The sequence below is a fragment of the Rosa chinensis genome, chromosome 7 (assembly GCF_002994745.2).
Source record: "Rosa chinensis cultivar Old Blush chromosome 7, RchiOBHm-V2, whole genome shotgun sequence".
Taxonomy (NCBI): domain Eukaryota; kingdom Viridiplantae; phylum Streptophyta; class Magnoliopsida; order Rosales; family Rosaceae; genus Rosa; species Rosa chinensis.
This window is the reverse complement of record NC_037094.1, coordinates 34,351,727-34,368,823: the sequence shown is the minus strand read 5'-3', so window position 1 is coordinate 34,368,823 and position 17,097 is coordinate 34,351,727. Positions and strand designations below refer to the sequence as shown.

The 17,097-nt window shown below is 37.8% G+C and overlaps 1 protein-coding gene and 2 long non-coding RNA genes across 3 annotated transcripts; 2 read left to right on the top strand and 1 right to left on the bottom strand.

The window, feature by feature from the left end:
• Nucleotides 1–3,068: 3,068 nt before the first annotated feature.
• Nucleotides 3,069–5,474, top strand: LOC112176878. The gene is made up of 4 exons (XR_002927182.2): nucleotides 3,069–3,264; nucleotides 3,364–3,455; nucleotides 3,567–3,635; nucleotides 4,967–5,474. It is a non-coding gene; the product is annotated as an uncharacterized LOC112176878 (long non-coding RNA).
• Nucleotides 5,475–6,872: 1,398 nt separating this feature from the next.
• LOC112176879 lies at nucleotides 6,873–7,538 on the bottom strand. Its single transcript, XR_002927183.2, has 3 exons — nucleotides 7,354–7,538; nucleotides 7,208–7,266; nucleotides 6,873–7,117 (listed from the first exon to the last, which is right to left on the bottom strand). It is a non-coding gene; the product is annotated as an uncharacterized LOC112176879 (long non-coding RNA).
• An 882-nt stretch (nucleotides 7,539–8,420) lies between these two features.
• LOC112176876 (cinnamoyl-CoA reductase 1) lies at nucleotides 8,421–10,899 on the top strand. Its single transcript, XM_024314979.2, has 6 exons — nucleotides 8,421–8,893; nucleotides 8,979–9,151; nucleotides 9,588–9,773; nucleotides 9,923–10,094; nucleotides 10,283–10,472; nucleotides 10,586–10,899. Exons 1-6 carry the CDS (start codon nucleotides 8,779–8,781, stop codon nucleotides 10,728–10,730), a joined length of 981 nt encoding a protein of 326 aa, XP_024170747.1. The 5' UTR covers nucleotides 8,421–8,778; the 3' UTR covers nucleotides 10,731–10,899.
• Nucleotides 10,900–17,097: the final 6,198 nt, after the last annotated feature.

Sequence of the window (17,097 nt, the reverse complement as noted above, 5' to 3'; positions counted from 1 at the left end):
CCTAAACGATGAGAGATCTTGGCATTCCAAGCACGGAGGCGGCAGTTGTCAAATTGAAGCATTTCGATGTCCCTCTGACGTCGCCGGCGACCAATTCTCCAGTCAATTGCTCCGCCTCCAACGGGATCTACGTTACACCATCGGCCGGAGCTCTCTCTCATGCTCGTCTCAATCAAACTGAATTGAGTTCTATTATAGGCGAGAGGAGGAAGAAGAAGATGTTTAGGATACACAGGAATAGGCCGATGAGGTTAGGTAAGAGATTCAATTTCAAGTTCACTCAGTTTAAGGCCCCTCTTTTATGCTCGTCGCAATTGAACTGAATTGATTTTGATTCTCAACACTGAGCATATATGTATGATTGCGCTTTGTTTCATAATTTGCTTCAATCTCTGTATATGGACAAGTTGAATGCATTTTTATTCATTCTTGTGACAATTTTTATGTAGGAGAGGTTAAACTGTATCAGAAGAAGCTACAACGTTTCATAGATTTGAGCAAAGGTATACATACTCTTCTATATTTGTTGTCAAATTTCAGATTTCAAATTTTGTTCATAATTTCAAATGGCAGGACATAATTAGAGTACTGTAATTTTAAAACAGATTCATACTTTCTTGTATAATGTCGTGTGTATTATATTCAATTGAAATAATGTATATTGTAATATCAGAGAGCATATTGATCAACCATTTGTATCTTTCTACAAGGTTTGCTAAGAAATAAAGACAGTCTAATTGTTAAGAGTTTAGTTGTGGACGTGTATGTTTTGATGCTTATGCAATAATAAGTGTGGAAATTTTATGTGATTAATTAATGAGGAATTTCTGGGGAGGATTTTCTGGTTTGGTTAGTGTGATGGTGATGTCTGTGATTATAGGTGCTGAGAGAATGGGACAAGCTGTTTGTGTCCATTATGTATGTGGAAATTGGGAAGATGATTGCTAAGTTGAGGAAAGCAGCGGTGCGAAATGGGAATTGTCAATGGAGTGAGGCACTTTCAGAGTCTATATGAGATGGAAAATTGTTTCTTAAGCTGGTGGTTGCCATGGTATTATTATTATTAGGTTTTTCATTTTGATTGATTTCGAGTCTGTAACTCTCTATAACTATTATAGTGGCTTTTCAATACAGTGATGGTAGCTTTTTATGCTTATGTTAGTATTTTTTCAAGTTGATGTCAGAAACTATGTTTTCATTTTGATTGATTTCAAGTCAGTAGCTCTTTATAACTATTATAGTGGTTTTTCAACACAGTGATAGTAGTTATCTATGTATATGCTAATATCTTTTCAAACTGAATGAAATTCAATTTTCTTCTTATTGTGATTTTGTATCTCTAGCATTTCTTGTTTGGAATTTGTGTTACATTGTCAACATGTATAATCAATATTTATGTCAGTAACTTTTTATTACTGGTCCAGTAGCTTTTGTTTTTGTTGCTAGTAACAGTAACTTTTGTTTCTGGTTACAGTAGTTTTTGTTGTTGGTGACAATAGCTTTTGTTTCTGGTGACAGTAGTTTTTGTTGCTGATGATAGTAGTTTTTCGTTTCTGGTGGCAGTAGCTTTTGTTTCTAGTGACAGTAGCTTTCTGATGTTGGTGACAATAGTTTTTGTTGTTGGCGGGAGTAGCTTTTAGTGTTGCTGAGAGTAGTTCTTATTGCTGGTGATAGTAACTTTTATTACTGATGACAGTAGTTTTTGTACCTCGCCAGAGAACTCATTAGAATAGTTTTTGTTGCTGGTGACAGTAATATTTGTTGTTGGTGGGAGTAGCTTTTAGTGTTGGTGACAGTAACTTTTGTGACCTCATAGAAGGTCTCAGAAATTTCATCAGAGTAGCTTTTATTGTTGGTAACAGTAGCTTTTGTGGCATCGCCGGAGGTTGCCGGAAATCTTATCAGAATAGCTTTTCTTGCTAGCGACAGTAGTTTTTGTTATTGGTGACAGTAGCTTTTGTTATTGGTGACAGTAGCTTTTATGGTCGACGGAGACCCGCGGGAGTTGGCCTGAGGTCGGCCGGAGTTTACCGGAGACCTTGCAGGAGAGAAGAGAGAGAATGGTTGTTGACTTTTTACTTTAGTGGCATTTTTGTAAATATGTTGGTTTTTATATCTAAAATATAACACTATTTTTAATCTAGTGGCCTTATGAGGGAAAAAATTAGTTAGTGGCCTTATGACTAAAAAAACATTTAAATATGCACTTATATGTAATTAACTCAAAAACCGGACTTTATACCAAAACAACAACAAAAATAAAGCAAATACAGAAAAACAAAACAAAAGACGGATCCATCACACCCAAACAACTCCAAGCCCGAGCCCAAAACCGCACCTAGATCTGAAAACCCTAGCCCAAAGCCTTGCTGCAATACCCCCACCCATCATGGCCCAAATCCAACCTCCCTGGCTGTTGAGACGTAAAAAAAAAAAAAAAAAAAAAAAAAATTTTGCTACATATATACAGCTGCCGTGGCAAAGAAAAAAGAAATACATGCAGATAAGCTTTATCACATATATTTGACCAAGTTCAAATAGCAAGCAACGGGGTTATTCAATTATATTACAAAGTCCTTTGGTTTTGAATGACGTCAAGGATAGGTTCTGTTGTTTAACAGATTGGCCAGTTCAAATATATATGAGGATAACAAGTGATAAGGATAGACTTGTTATTCAAATTCAAATGCAAAATACAAAGTGGTTATCACCATCCGGTTGAGCCTATCCCATGACCACTATATAGGCTGCAACACCGAAGAGAAATACACACAGAGAGACACGGAGAGAGGAGAAAAATATTCAGAAAACAAGAGGCCAAGACTCTGCCAAAACAAAGAGCGAGATCGAAGCAGCTCGAAGGGAGAAGTTCAGGTACAGAAAATTACACAGTAGCACCTGACCAAAGATATAAACACAGAAAACCCACCTTCAATTTGTTTTATACAAATAAGGACACAAGCTCAGGCCCAAAAACCAAATGAATCAGGCCTGCTTTGAATTTTGATAGAAAATGACTAAAATGACCAGTTTTCATTACAAATTACACTCATGCCACTGGGCATTATACTCCACGACCGAAACCGAAATCCCAAAACGCAAAACGCCCAAACCCAAATCAGAAACCCTAAAATCATATTTCGGATACTGTGGAATTGAGGTGGCACACGGATAGTGTGGATCAGCTGTGTTGGGATCCCAAGCTTGCTGATTTGGTTGCCACTGCCTCCGGTGACAAAACCGTTCGGCTATGGGATGCGCGGAGTGAGTCATTTGATGTGTCAATTTGATAGGTTTTTGGGTGTAGAGGTACGATTTTTGATGCTATGATGGTGTATGTGATTGTGTATTTGGGTGCTGCAGCTGGGAAGTGTGCGCAGCTAGCGGAGCTTAGTGGCGAAAACATTAACATTACATATAAGCCGGACGGGACGCACATTGCTGTTGGTAATAGGGTATGTTTACTTGTGTGTGAAAGCTCTGTTGTATGAGGGATGTTTGATTCCTTAGTAGATATGGATGTTTGGTGTTCTTATGGTTTTGTTTGTTTCGTACTTAAATTGTAGGACGATGAACTAACGATTTTGGATGTTCAGAAATTTAAGCCAATTCACAAGAGGAAGTTCAATTATGAGGTAACTTATCAAAGAGATGGTTTTTTTTTTTTTTTAATGACTTGTCTGTTGCATGTTCTCGAGAGGCTTAGCTTTCATAGTACTAGGCATTTGGAAGAACTTTTGAAGCTCAAACTTGAGAAATTCAATGCTTGGGTATAATATGCAAAGGTAGCTTTAGAAAACTGACATCAATAAGGAATTTATCTAGAATACAAATCACAAGAGGGTTTATCAGCATATGTAAAATGTTAATTAATCTCTCTTTCTTCTGAAGTTCAAGACCGAATCTTTTCATTCTATCATTACGGGTGTAATATTACAAAGGAATAAGTTATTTTCTACAAATCGAAATATGATTTGATATCACATGCAAAAAGCTGTAGAGAGTTGAAATGAAAACGTTCATCTATGTTGAAATGATAAGGAAATGAAAACGTTCATCTATGTTGAAATGATAAGGATAGTGTTGTAGAGAGTTGTGCAAGTTTGATTCACTAGTGATCATATTTTACTCTATGGTGGAGTAATTAGAGTGGTACTCTTTGTTCTGCAGTGGTCTTAAATGTCTATTGAATTTGAATTTTGATTGTTGACATCTGGTGGTATTCTGCCATGACAGTTACTGCATTGATCAAAAATATTTGTGCTGATCCTTCATCATGATATGATAGTCATTGTGATATTTGTTATTGTTTTGTGGTTTTTGATCTATATAGAAGTTAATGGAAAATGCTTTAGAACCCACATTTTGGCCAATATCCGATTACGACGATTTGATAGGTTAGTATGAGCTTTTATCTGTTGTTATAGGTTATGCATAGTTGTTTTTTTGTAGTGGGTAAAAGTGGATTGAGAAGTTAACAAAACATTTTGGTGTGGTAAGTGCTACTGACCTAGAAGCGTACTAATGATGAGCAATGTTAGAATAAATGTTTTGTTAGATGGTTAGTTAGCATTCAGCTATGAATACATGTAATTTCGTAGCTGCTTTTGTTGAAAAGAGAATCTAATTTCCAGTCCTTGTTTTTGTTATAGTTAAGAGAGAAATTTTACAAGAAAGTAAGAACTGTTGGTTACAGTATCAACATGCATTTATCTATGAATGAACCATTGTATGAGCTAATTACTTTCCTTATTATGGTAGGCTTTTTGGTTCCTAAAGAAGTCTATACAGCAGGAAACTGTGTTTTGCTAAGTTCATGTGGTTTTGGTCACTTTGTAGTGACTATGGATATATTAGTGTTCTGAGTTTCAATTATACTTTTTAGACACCAGCAATTCGTTTTTATGAGTGATAGTTCTACCTAGAGTGTTCAGTACTTAAGGAGATAAAATTGTTAATATTGCAGTAGCAACCTGATACATGATTGATCCTTTGATTTACTCATTCTTGATTTGGAATGGGGGAAACTATCGATGTAAGAGGAACCAAAATATGGCGGGCTATCGAGAGTTGCGAGAGGAAGCAAGCTTAACTAGAGAGGCTGTGGGATGAAAAGGAAAAAGTGACAAAGAAATACAAACAATTGAAGATAAAACTGAAGAAGAAGCAAGAAGAGATCAAAAACTAGAGAAACAAATGCAAACAACTAATGATGATGCAGCGTAAGATAGAAGAAGGTGCTGCTGGGAATGAAGATATTTTAGCTGTACAACTAGAGACCAACATCAACATACCTTAATCTTCATTAAAATATAGTACTTATATGTAATAACTAATATTGAATGTAATATCATATGCTACTGCTATTGTTGAATATGCTACTGCTAGATATGGTACTGCTCAGATAGCCATATTGCATGACCTAAAGTTGTGGTGGCCAAGTTGATCACTGAAATTAAATTTATTCCTGTAAATTTTGAAAATCTTTAATTTATCACAACAATACAATGTCATCTGCTACTGTTGAAAATGCTATTGCATAAAAACAGTCATACATGACAATTTATCCCTACAATACTCATTTCCTTAAGAGCTCAAAAAATTAATTTGAGGCACCTCTACAATATATAATTGGAGTGTGAACATACATATAAAAAATAAAAAAAAGTTTCAAAGATGTATTAAAGATTGAATGTAATGCCATGTGCTACTCTGCTACTGTTGAATATGCTACTGAAGATCTATTATGGATTGACAAATCCAATTGCTCATGCTCATGCTACTGCTACTGATCCTGCTCCTGCTCTTGCTATTGCAAATGAAGCTGCTATTGAACCAAGAACACGTTCAGCAATAAAGAAGCAAAAGAATCCTGCTACTGCTATTGTTCATGCTACTGCAGTAGCAGGATTAGGCTATGACGAGTGCAGTAGTAGAACACGAGTACAAGTGCAGTAGCAGAACTGGACGAGTATGAGTGTAGTAGCAGGATTACGCGATGACAAGTGCAGTAGCAGGATTAGGCGATGACGAGTGCAGTGGCAGAACACGAGTACAAGTGCAGTAGCAGAACTGGACGAGTATGAGTGCAGCGAGTGCAATAGCAGGATTACGCGATGACGAGTGCATTACCGGAAGAGGGGATTTGTGTTGGGAAAAATACTAGTGAGACGAAGTTTAGAAAATTTTGGTACTTCAAAATTGTTGAAATTTCAATGGATATTTTACTTAAATTAAAATTTAGAAAATTTGATGGAAGTTTTGATATATGGGGTAAATATTCATATCTAAAACTAGTTTTGAAGACATTTTGGAGAGTTTAAAATATCGATAAAGCTAAGTTATGAAAAAAAAAAGTAATATAAAAAATATTATTCTAAAAAAAAAAGTAACATAAAGGGATTATTCTTAAAAAAAAAAAAAACTAACATAAAGGAATTAGAAGTCAAAAGAAGTAGTTAAGGGTAAAAAAATATATTAACTCATGACATGTGACAAGTGGAGAGCAGATTGTCCTTATTTGTAATATTTAATCCTTATAAAGGGATTAGAAGTCAAAAGAAGTAGTTAAGGGTAAAAAGGTAAATTAACTCATGACATGTGGCAAGTGGAGAACACATTGTCCTTATTTGTAAGATTTAGTCCTTATATGTTTAATTCAATCTTTAAAGGATGTATTTGTTATGTCATTTTTTGTCAATAACTTATATGTAATTTGTTAAAAAAAAAAACATGTTCAACTTGCAACTTGCAAAAGCCAAACGGTGGGATTCAATTAATTGCTTCAATCTGATACTTGCTAGAAGACAAATGATGGCAATGTTTAATTAGTGGTGTCTTTGAAACCATGAATGCAAGCTGGAGCAAACATGAACTTAAGCCAAAAACATGGCTTTGCTTTATGTCATAAGCAAGAAGACAAAAACATGGTTTATATTGCCAAATATAATTGAATGTGTGAAGTGGTGGCTTATGAAGACAACAACAAAGGCAAACTGCAGCAATATTAATTGTTTTCGGTGAGTAGCAGTAGAGAAAGTTTAACCAACAATTGCTTTGACTTCAAGAATGGTGCTATGCAGTCGAGCTACCTGTCCGAGACTTTGATTCTAGAGACCTGTAAATAATGACAGATAGCTTTAATCATATAAAAGCTTGTCAATAAAAAAAGGGAGCTGCAAGTCAATTTAGCAAGATGAGTGCGTACAAGTTGTGGAAGCACGCGCCAATTGCTTGAAGAATCGTTCCAAACCCGTAGCAGAAAATCTGGGTAACAATGATCAATCAGAGCAATCAGCACATGAACAAGAAATTGGAGCTACAGAGGAGAAGTAAGAAGTGAGAAGCCTTTACCCAATTTTTGCGAACAAGGGAGTAATTTCTGATTCTTTGTGTAGAAGCAGGGGTGTAGAGCATTGTGACAAAGCCCTCCTTTTATTGGGAATACAGGAAGGTGTCTCCTTCTCCAATTCGAATTGAGATTGACTCCCATCTCTGATTTGGTACCTATCCGTTTGGGTTAGCCACAAGGACTCCAGCTGATCAGTTTGGCCAAAGTGAAGACGGAACCTACCAATTTAACCTCGTGGATTTCAATGTAGATTACAATTGGGCCTAACACATAATAGAGCTAAAGGCCTGGAAAGAAAGATGGGTGCCCAAATCATTCGGGCCTGACGCGAAACAAAAGCTAAAAGGCCTAGAACGAAAAGATGGGTGTCCAAATCAGTTTATGGGTTTGCCTACGAATTTCGAAGCACTACAAAGCCCACTTCAAGACAGTTTCCCTTAGGGGTTCGGGCCTGGCTAAATTTGTTTGTCAACAACACAAAAGCCCATTTACACGGCCCAGTAAAATATTCAACACATCAAGGTGCCCAAATTAAATTCCGGCGTCTGCAGAAGAAATACATTCGACGGATTCAAAATGTGTACATCCGCCAACACAAAAATTCTCCTAACACCAGAAATACAAATTTGCTGAACTACAATGGTTTGATCCCTTTACAGGGTATGTAGGCAATCTAGCGACCCACTAGATGCAACCGCAAATCCAAACAAAATCCCTGACTCCCTGGTTCATTCAATTCGAATCCCTGACCTCATCAGTCAAATTCCACCAAACACCAGGAAACGTCATAGCTTTTCCAAACAAATCCAAAATCGAATCCCTGGTTCACTTACACCAAATTCGTCCAAACACTATTCCTATTTCCAAAAGCCATACCCTCCAATGGGTCATTCACCCATTGGAAATCTTGAACTACGAATGGCTTGATCCCTCTCCCAGGGTACGTAGGCAACCCATTCAGACATTCGGGTGCAGCCACAAAAATAAACAAACACACACATCCCTACAATTGATTTCTTCATAATAGGAATCAAAGGGTGTTTCCCCGTAATGGGGATTGTAATTAAAAGACACATTCTGTCTTGAATGGGTCGAACCCGAAATAATTAAAACTCTATTCTTTTAATGAATACGAGTGAAATTATGTTGGGTGACATTTACGCTCACTGTGTGCAATTTTTGCTCAACACTGGCTCCCTTCAAGCCCTTTCCCAGCCGACCTGCAGAAAAATAGTAAAACTTAAAATAAAGGCACAAGAAGAAACGCCCCTAGTGTCGAACAAGCCTTCTGCATGCCTTAAACTTGGCACTTATTCCTCTTACAATTTCCACACAAAGTGACATGTCATCTGTGGTCTCCGTCTACTGCCAAAACTCTTTAACAAGTTCGAAACTCTCAGAACAAATCTTGTTCATGTTTGCTAACAATGGGAGAGAAAGATACAGTGTGTGTAACTGGTGCCGGAGGCTTTGTGGCATCTTGGGTCGTCAAGCTGCTTCTCTCTCAGGGATACAAGGTTCATGGCACTGCTAGAGACCCAGGTAATTATTTTCCTTCTTCTATCTCAATTTCTGATGTACTACATATGATTGCACATTTGCACTTGATTCCCATGCAAAACTTCAGGTGATGAGAAGAATGCCCATTTGAAGAAACTGGAAAACGCTTCTGAGAATTTGCAACTGTTCAAGGCAGACTTGTTCGACGTTGAAGGTCTTTGTAATGCCATTTCTGGGTGTTCTGGTGTTTTCCATGTTGCCTGCCCTGTTCCATCGGACGAAGTTTCTAACTCTGATGAGGCAAGATTTTGATCATTTCGAGTAATCATTGTTTCACCTCGCTGTTTTCACTTCATAGACTTGAACCAAATTATTTCAATCTACTTCTCTAAATGCATTGATGCAGTTTAAACTTTTGCATGATGGAATTAAACGAAAACATAACATGATAACAAAGTAGTGTTGGACATGTCTATATGCATGTCTTCTCGTAATTGAATAGTGAGTACATATAAATTGCCCTCAGTTTATTGGCTCATACTCTAGACAAGACTTTTACTCTATCGATCATGAGTATCCTAATTGATTTGGCTGCTTTAGTATCCATCACTCGAACCCCTGAATTTACAAAGCCAAAATCTAGACCAAGTATTGGCCATTACACTTTATCTAACTTTTAAAATTAATTCCAACAACTTAGTTGAATAATAGGGGAAAAGTTCTAATTTCTATGCAGAGAGAATTTATCGAACCTGCTGTAAGGGGCACACGGAATGTACTAGATGCATGTATCAAGGCAAAAGTAAAGAGGGTCGTGGTGGTTTCATCTGCTGGTGCTGTTATATACAACCCAAAATGGCCCAAGGATAAACCCATGGATGAAGAATGTTGGTCTGACCCAGTGTATTGCAAGAAAGCTAAGGTATCATAACAATGCCTTGAATTTCTGGAACATATATACATGCTAGCTAGTTCTCCAGAAGTGAATGTTATTTCTCATTCGCATTATTTTTATCTTTATTTCCATTTTTCAATTGGTTCAACTCTTGTGTGGTATAATGAACACTACAGACCCAGTTTGGCAACTATTGTCTTGCCAAGACAATGGCAGAAACTGAAGCTTTGGAGTATGCAAAGAAAAGTGAATTGAGAATCATTACTGTTTGTCCATCCTTTGTTTTTGGTCCAATGCTGCAATCAACATTAAATGCCAGTAACTCATTGCTCATAACTCTTCTAAAAGGTTATTCCACGCGTTTTATCCTGCTTTTCTTTCTTTCTTCCGATGCCTATTGTCTCTGGAGAAATGATTCTAATAGTGCGTGGATGCACATTATGTTGAAATGCACTAGGATTATTGAATAATTACCTAGTGTCCTTGTTTTACTTCCTTTTTATTAATTTATTTCAGTTTCAATTTCAAATGATTAGATGGACTGGAATCTGTTGAGAACCGTGCTCGTCCTGTTGTTGATGTGCGTGATGTAGCTGAAGCTCTACTTCTGGCATATGAAGAGCCAGAAGCAGAAGGCAGATACATTTGTACGTCTTACGTGATCAAGGTGCAGGCTTTGGTGGAGATGTTGAAGGGCCTGTATCCAAATTATAACTACCCTAAAAGGTGACCAATTGGTGGTATTAAAAAAGTATTTCTATAATCAATCACTTTGTCATTCCTCTTGTCTTTTTTGTTAGATTATAATGATTAGTTAGTTCTTTGCATATATATGACAGAATCATTGGAGCAGTTGAAGACGTGAAGATGAGTTCAGAGAAATTGCAGAAACTTGGTTGGAAATTTAGGCCATTAGAGGAGACTATTGTTGATGCTGTCAACAACTATATGAAGCAAGTGGTATCCTCTGCAAATAAAGACTAGCTAGTCAACTGGTTAGTTTTGCTAGAAATTGAAAATGTTCCCAAAAACAGTTTTTCAGCTTGAACCTTTAATTTAATAATGTGATCCATTGGGTTTTGTACTCATTTAGGCATGTAGTCTTGTTATCGGTGTGATGTACAATTGAACCTACGAATATGAACTTATGAAGTCGAAGGGCTAACCTTCTCAAAAATAAGAGCTGAATTGAAATGAACGTTACAAGGAGAATTCGCTAACGCCCATTTGGTAAGAGTGTGAACCACACCATTACTTTTTCAGAAGAGATGAGTGCAAGAGCATCCAGGTAGCTGAACATATATGGCGGTCAACAACGTCCTTGTAAGCAAAATATAATAGCAGCGCGTGGGACGGAGTTAACAAAGACGCTGCCTGAGCTAGCTCAAGGGAGTTGGTCTTGAACTTGACCAGAGAGTCCTGTCGATCACAAACCTGCACGCTACCAAAGCCGCTAAAGCTTTTACATGATCAAGTGATTATACTTGCGTAACACTGCAAGCTAAACTCGTAATAAAAAGCCCAGACCAATCTCTAAGAACCACACCTAGCCTGTCTCTAGTAGCAGAAATCAAGTCAAAGACACCATCCATATACAAACACTATATACCATCTTGAAGGTGGTTTCTCCACTTGTGACGTACCAGAGCGGGTTTGGGAGGAGAGGTCCTAGCCTTCAAAGAGTCAGACCAGGACGTGGTAAGCGGTTGGCACTTCCTAAGTTCCTATCATTCCATAATTGGTGGTTTCTAGATTTCCAGAGAAAACCGAGTGCAGCAAGGAGCTTATCAAACTGGGAGCTTCCAAGCTGAGCCATACACAAGCGTAACCACGTACTCCTTAAAACTTGACGGAAGGGAGAGAGACAAGTGAGCAGTAAGAGGTTCAATTACGTACGGTCCTAGTAATAGGAGAATCAATGAACAGATGCTCAATGGTTTCCGGATCTACGTACTCGCGCGTAATATATCGTTAGGAACATCGACCTGCTTTAGTAAATGTTTGCTTCTGGTAAGCAGAAAATTCAGAGATACTTTGCAAAGACAAATCTTCACTTTGGTGAGAACTTTAGCTTTCCAAAACTTTATCCAGAAACTAGAGTCAATCGAACCATGAGTTGAAAGGGAAGAGGATGGAGAGTTGGAGACAACTCAACTATGAGAATGGAAGTATGCTTTGAGGTTATATCATAAGTTTTGTACGGTCGTAGTGAATATTACTCATATAATAGAACATGTTCTATAATAGGACCGGAGTCTAATTTTATCAGACACAGCCAGATTAAAACTATGTTAAATGGTACGATCAAACATTTGCCTCTACTAAATTGGACATTTAGCAACAAGCATGTTATTGGAGTTTCACTTTATTAGTTACTGGAACATATTTAAATTAACGTATATATGCATTCTTGGTCATTCAGGAAGAGAACGGTGGCTAGCTAGTCATGGGTGCCTGAATGGACATGATCTAGAAAAGTTTTTATACCACTCACTCATTTTTTTTTCACTTACCTATAATAACTCTTATAAGTTGTTCCCTAATACACAAGTAAGGTTTTCTATGTTTTTCATTTATTTTTGAGAATATTTTTCTCTCACCCTTTTGTCACATAGAGAGAAAATGGAAGACAAAGAAGTCATAGGAGACCTCGCCGGAAACCTCACCGGTAGTCTGAGTTTGCTGGAAACCTCGCCGGACTTTTGAGTGATTGTCGGACTTCATTGGATATCGCCAAAGAGATTGTTGGAGATCTCATAGTTCACCGGAGAGCTCGCTGAAGACTTTTATCATCCCCCTCCCCCAATAAACTTTTATTGGGGGACAATAAAGCCAATAAAATTTTGACATTGGGAAGGGGGACTAATCTCCCTAAAAGTTGACAAATAAAATTTGATTGAGGAAGAAGATGAGAAGATTATGTAAATTCAAAATATTTTATTAGGGGGCAATGAAAGTTTATTGGGAGAAGTACGTAGAACTAATCTCCTCAAAGTTACATAAATAAAACTTTAATTAAGGAAAAAGATGAGGAGATTACATAAATTCAAAACTTTTTATTGTGGGCAATAAATTTTGGGAAATGTTTTATTGCCCCCCAATAAATGTTTTATTAAGAGACAATAAAACATTTTTTTTTTCTTTTTTCTTTCCTTCAGGGCCTTCTGCCCCCCATTTACCAAAAAAAGAAAATGTTTAATGATAGCATTCAAACCTTTTGCAAGTCCACCAACTAAAGAAATCAGTTGTCCATGCCAATGCCAAGTAAATTGTGAGGGTCCTTTTTGAATTAAACAGAGATTAGGCCAAAATCAACCCAATAATCCGATTATTGGGAGGACTTTGTATGTGATTCAAATCATATGAAAAACAAATAAGGCTTGGAAGAATGAAGCATGGTGTGGGAGCTAGAAACACATTGCTGTGAGAGAATTTGGGGGTTTTTGGATTTGGGGTTTCTGGGAAGGTTTGTGTAGTACCCCCGGAAATTCGTTATTATTTTCCGATGATTTTCCAAAATCTAAATTGTGGTTATAGGACGTTTCGTGGCTCGTGGACTGAGCGGAAGTGTTTCGGACGAATTAATTATTCGAAAAATATAGTTTTAGGGGGGTGGTGACAAGGTTGACTTTTGATACGTTGGGATTCTCTGAAAACTTCCTTCACGAAAGTTGTAGAGCGCGTTGATACAAGTTCGTGGACATGCGGAATGCATCAATTAGAGTTCGTATGAAGAAGTTATGTTCATCGGAAAAAGTTTCCATTTTAGTATATATAGGGATTTTCCAAAAATTATTTCATAAATTCCAATTTTCCATTTTTGGAAACTCCCTTCTCTCCGTTCTCTCTCCTCCGCGCAACCCAGACCCGACAGAAACCCGCCGACCCGACCCGACTGGTTCTCTCACCTCCGGCCACCTACGGCGACGGGACAAGCCCAGACCGACTCAGACTAGTCTCCCGCGTCGCCCTGTGGTGGTGGTTTGCACGGTGGTTCACCGAAAAGCGAAGATTGGAGCGCCAACAGTTGAAGCTATCAGGACCCGACCGGAAATCCACTTTTCTGGCGACTTCTCGGCCGATCATTCTCAGTTTTGGAATCTCCTCCTCCTCTTGATCATCCTCATACCGGCCTTGAAGGACGATTTTGTGTGTGGAGTGCAAGATCAAGGGTTGAAGATCAGCGGTACACAGTGAAACTGGAGCTTGATCAGATGGCAACGATTGGCCGATCTTGCAAGTTTGATCTAGGACGATCTAGGCCGAACCAGACTTAGCTCCAGATATGAAAGTTGCTCTACTCTTGATGATGAACATTTCTGGATGGCCCGGTGGCAGTGCACCACCGCCTGTGGAGGCGTTCCGGCCATGAAAGGGATAGCTTCTGGTTTTATATATCATCTACTCATCGATACGAGCGTTTTGATATATAATACGAAATTTTTGGAGATCGTATGAATATGTTATGATTTTTACGGTTTCGAACCGTTCGATTTTCGATCCGTGTGGATTCGATCGTCCGATTGACTTGCGATTTTGGCATATCGATCGTAGATGTATTATGGAGATTTTGGGTGGTTTCGGATGAGGTTTCGCCTCGATTGGCGTTACTTTCGGGTTGTGATTCGATTTGGGGATTCGAACTTTAATCACTTGCTTTGAAATTAGATGTTTTCATACCACAAGTGGTATTAAGATGTGACCTTGATGTGATTAGGTACGTGGAAAGTGTGTTGAGTGGATTGCGGCGATTTGTGCTTCTCCCAATTTGTGTGTGAAGACGCAGCGGGATTCAGAGGTGAGTAATCTCACAAGGTTCATTTACGAACGGAATACCGGCCCTTATCTTTTTTAGAGTTATTTATTAACTGCAAACTATAGTTGGTATTAGTAGGCATTCCTGAGCGGATGACTACGTATATATATATTTACGTGAAATATATATGTTTTAGTGGATTTGTGTATGAAAACAATATGCATGAATGTTGCTCATTTATTGTTTTGTGTTATGGCTTTTCGGGAAACAAATGATTGTAGAATTGTTGATTCGATTTGTTTTGAAAAACATTGAGATTTGTGTATGAAAACAATATGCATGATTATGCTTATTTATTGTTTTGTGTTATGGCTTTTCAGAAAATAATGATATCTTATGGAAATGTTGATTTCAATTGTTTTGAAAAGTGTTGAGATTTGTGTAACATTTTGAGTCCTGTCCGACTTCTTTAATGTTTTATTCCAATGGACTGAAAAGTTTGAGGAATGAAGGTCTATGACCTTGGGCAGAATATCAGGTAATCACGTCTTTGGCCGGACGAGTGGTTACGAATTCAGTTAGAGCTCTAGTCTGTCTGCCACAATTGTGATTCATGGGATAACGGGACAAGGTTATTTATAACTCATGAGATTACGTGTTTTTAGGGAACAATGTGTGAGTTGCTTTCCTTATTAACGATTTTTAAGGTAACAAGGTGCAAGTTGTTTTCCTTATTAACGATTTGATAGAAATCAAGTGTGAGTTGCTTTCTATGGTACGATTGATAGAAATCAAAGTGTGAGTTGCTTTCTATGTTTCGTTTTAAAAGAAACCAAGGTGTAAGTTGCTTTCTTTTATTTCGATTTGAAAGGAAATTAAAGTGTGAGTTATTCTCCTTTATTTCGTGTTTTAAGGAATCAAAGTGTGAGTTGTTTTCCTTATCTTTTGGGTGAGTTGCTTCCTTGAGTTGCATTACCATGACTTTGGATATTGTGATTTGGAAATCCGCTTTTGAGCATCAAATATGATTTCAACACATTACTTGAAGGGTTTTGTTTTGGACTATCATCATGATTTTGAATGCTGAATTTAGATATGAGCATGTCTTTCTGTTGTTGGTTTTGAGTTACTCATACGGGCTTGCAAAAGCTTACCAGGTTTGTTATATGGCAACCCAGTGCACCATTCAAACGGTGTAGAGGTTAATCCTGCAGGTTAGGATAATCGTGGCTGAAGTTGGAGTAGCATACTTGCAGCTTAATGGTAGGAAGTCAATTCTGTGATCTTACCGTTATTTAGACTTCCGTTGTAGTAAGTTCTGAGGAGCATTTACGTTTTATTTCTTTGTTGGCAATTTAATTCATAAGCTTATGTAATATATGACTCTACTGAACGGGTCAATATGTACATAGTGGGTTCAGGGCATCAATATGTATTAAGTTGAAAGGGAAAAGTTTCTAGGTATCTGGTATTGATGATTGAACGATCACGTATATATAATTATGGGGTTGTATATCGATTTTTATTTGTGTTAAAAATCAGGGGCGTGACCGTTTGAAGGACAGTTTGGAAGGGTAGCTGAGGACTGGGTATATGCTTGAAAGCTTGAAGGCATGACTGTTATAGGTGTTTCTAAGCTTTCTAGCTTTTTGCTCGATTGTGCTCCCTGCCCTTTGCACTGGCAAATTAAGCTGCCTTTTTAAAGGCTCCATTGAAGGGCTTTGATGTTTCAGAACACTTTAATTTCTGGGCAAAGAAAGGTCTTCTTAATTTATACATAATATTTGCCTAGGAAAGAGATGTTTTCTTGGGAGATGAGGATTTTGAAGAATGCAGAGGTGTTGTAATAGTCGACATGTACTATAGTAGAAGCCACCGCAGTGACAGAAGACAGGGAATGAGGTATATTGGAAGTTTGAGTTCTTTGTTTAAGGAAGAGGGAATGATTCCCTTAACTGGTCACAAGGTTTCTCTTTCAATGACTAACAGAGAGAATCAATTGTACTCAGAGATTTTGGCTAACTCTCTTTGTATTAGGTTGATGCGGGGAAGAAGGCAAGATTAGAATGAAGAGGAAGAAACTTGGGCTTTCTGTTTGTTTGGGATTTGAGTTTTAAGGAAAAATGTTGGTCCAAATCTCATATTCACAATTTCACTATTGATTTAAGTCATATGAGCTTGGATCTCGGACCCAATACCGAGATCACCAATGACGCTAAATCAATAGATAAGCATTATGTATTTCAGTAACCTTCCACACCACACCAAATTCTGCAAGCCCCAAGAGCGTACTTGTGGCCGGATAACGGTTCGAGAAGATATGCAACTTTTTGTATTTTCAAAAGTGGTTTGCATATGTATCTTCTCATTAGGCTTAAAATGGGGAGGGTAGGGTAAGGGGATTAAATTACCATCCTCATACCCGACTTCATTCTCCATCCCCGTACCCTCCCCAATCCCCGTAGTAAGATATTGGGGATTCCCCGTCCCCGTCCCCATTGGGGATTAGTTCCCCGTACCCGCCCAAATCCCCGTTAACAATATTACTAATTTATTATATAAAAATTTATACAAATAATTATGGATTGTAAAATA

Bases quoted from the DNA above. Each gene is read 5' to 3' on its own strand.
- LOC112176876 (XM_024314979.2), top strand. From the start codon at position 8,779: ATGGGAGAGAAAGATACAGTGTGTGTAACTGGTGCCGGAGGCTTTGTG. The intron at 9,774-9,922 runs GTATCATAACAA...TGAACACTACAG, and splicing joins TGTATTGCAAGAAAGCTAAG to ACCCAGTTTGGCAACTATTG. The intron at 10,473-10,585 runs GTGACCAATTGG...TATATATGACAG, and splicing joins AATTATAACTACCCTAAAAG to AATCATTGGAGCAGTTGAAG.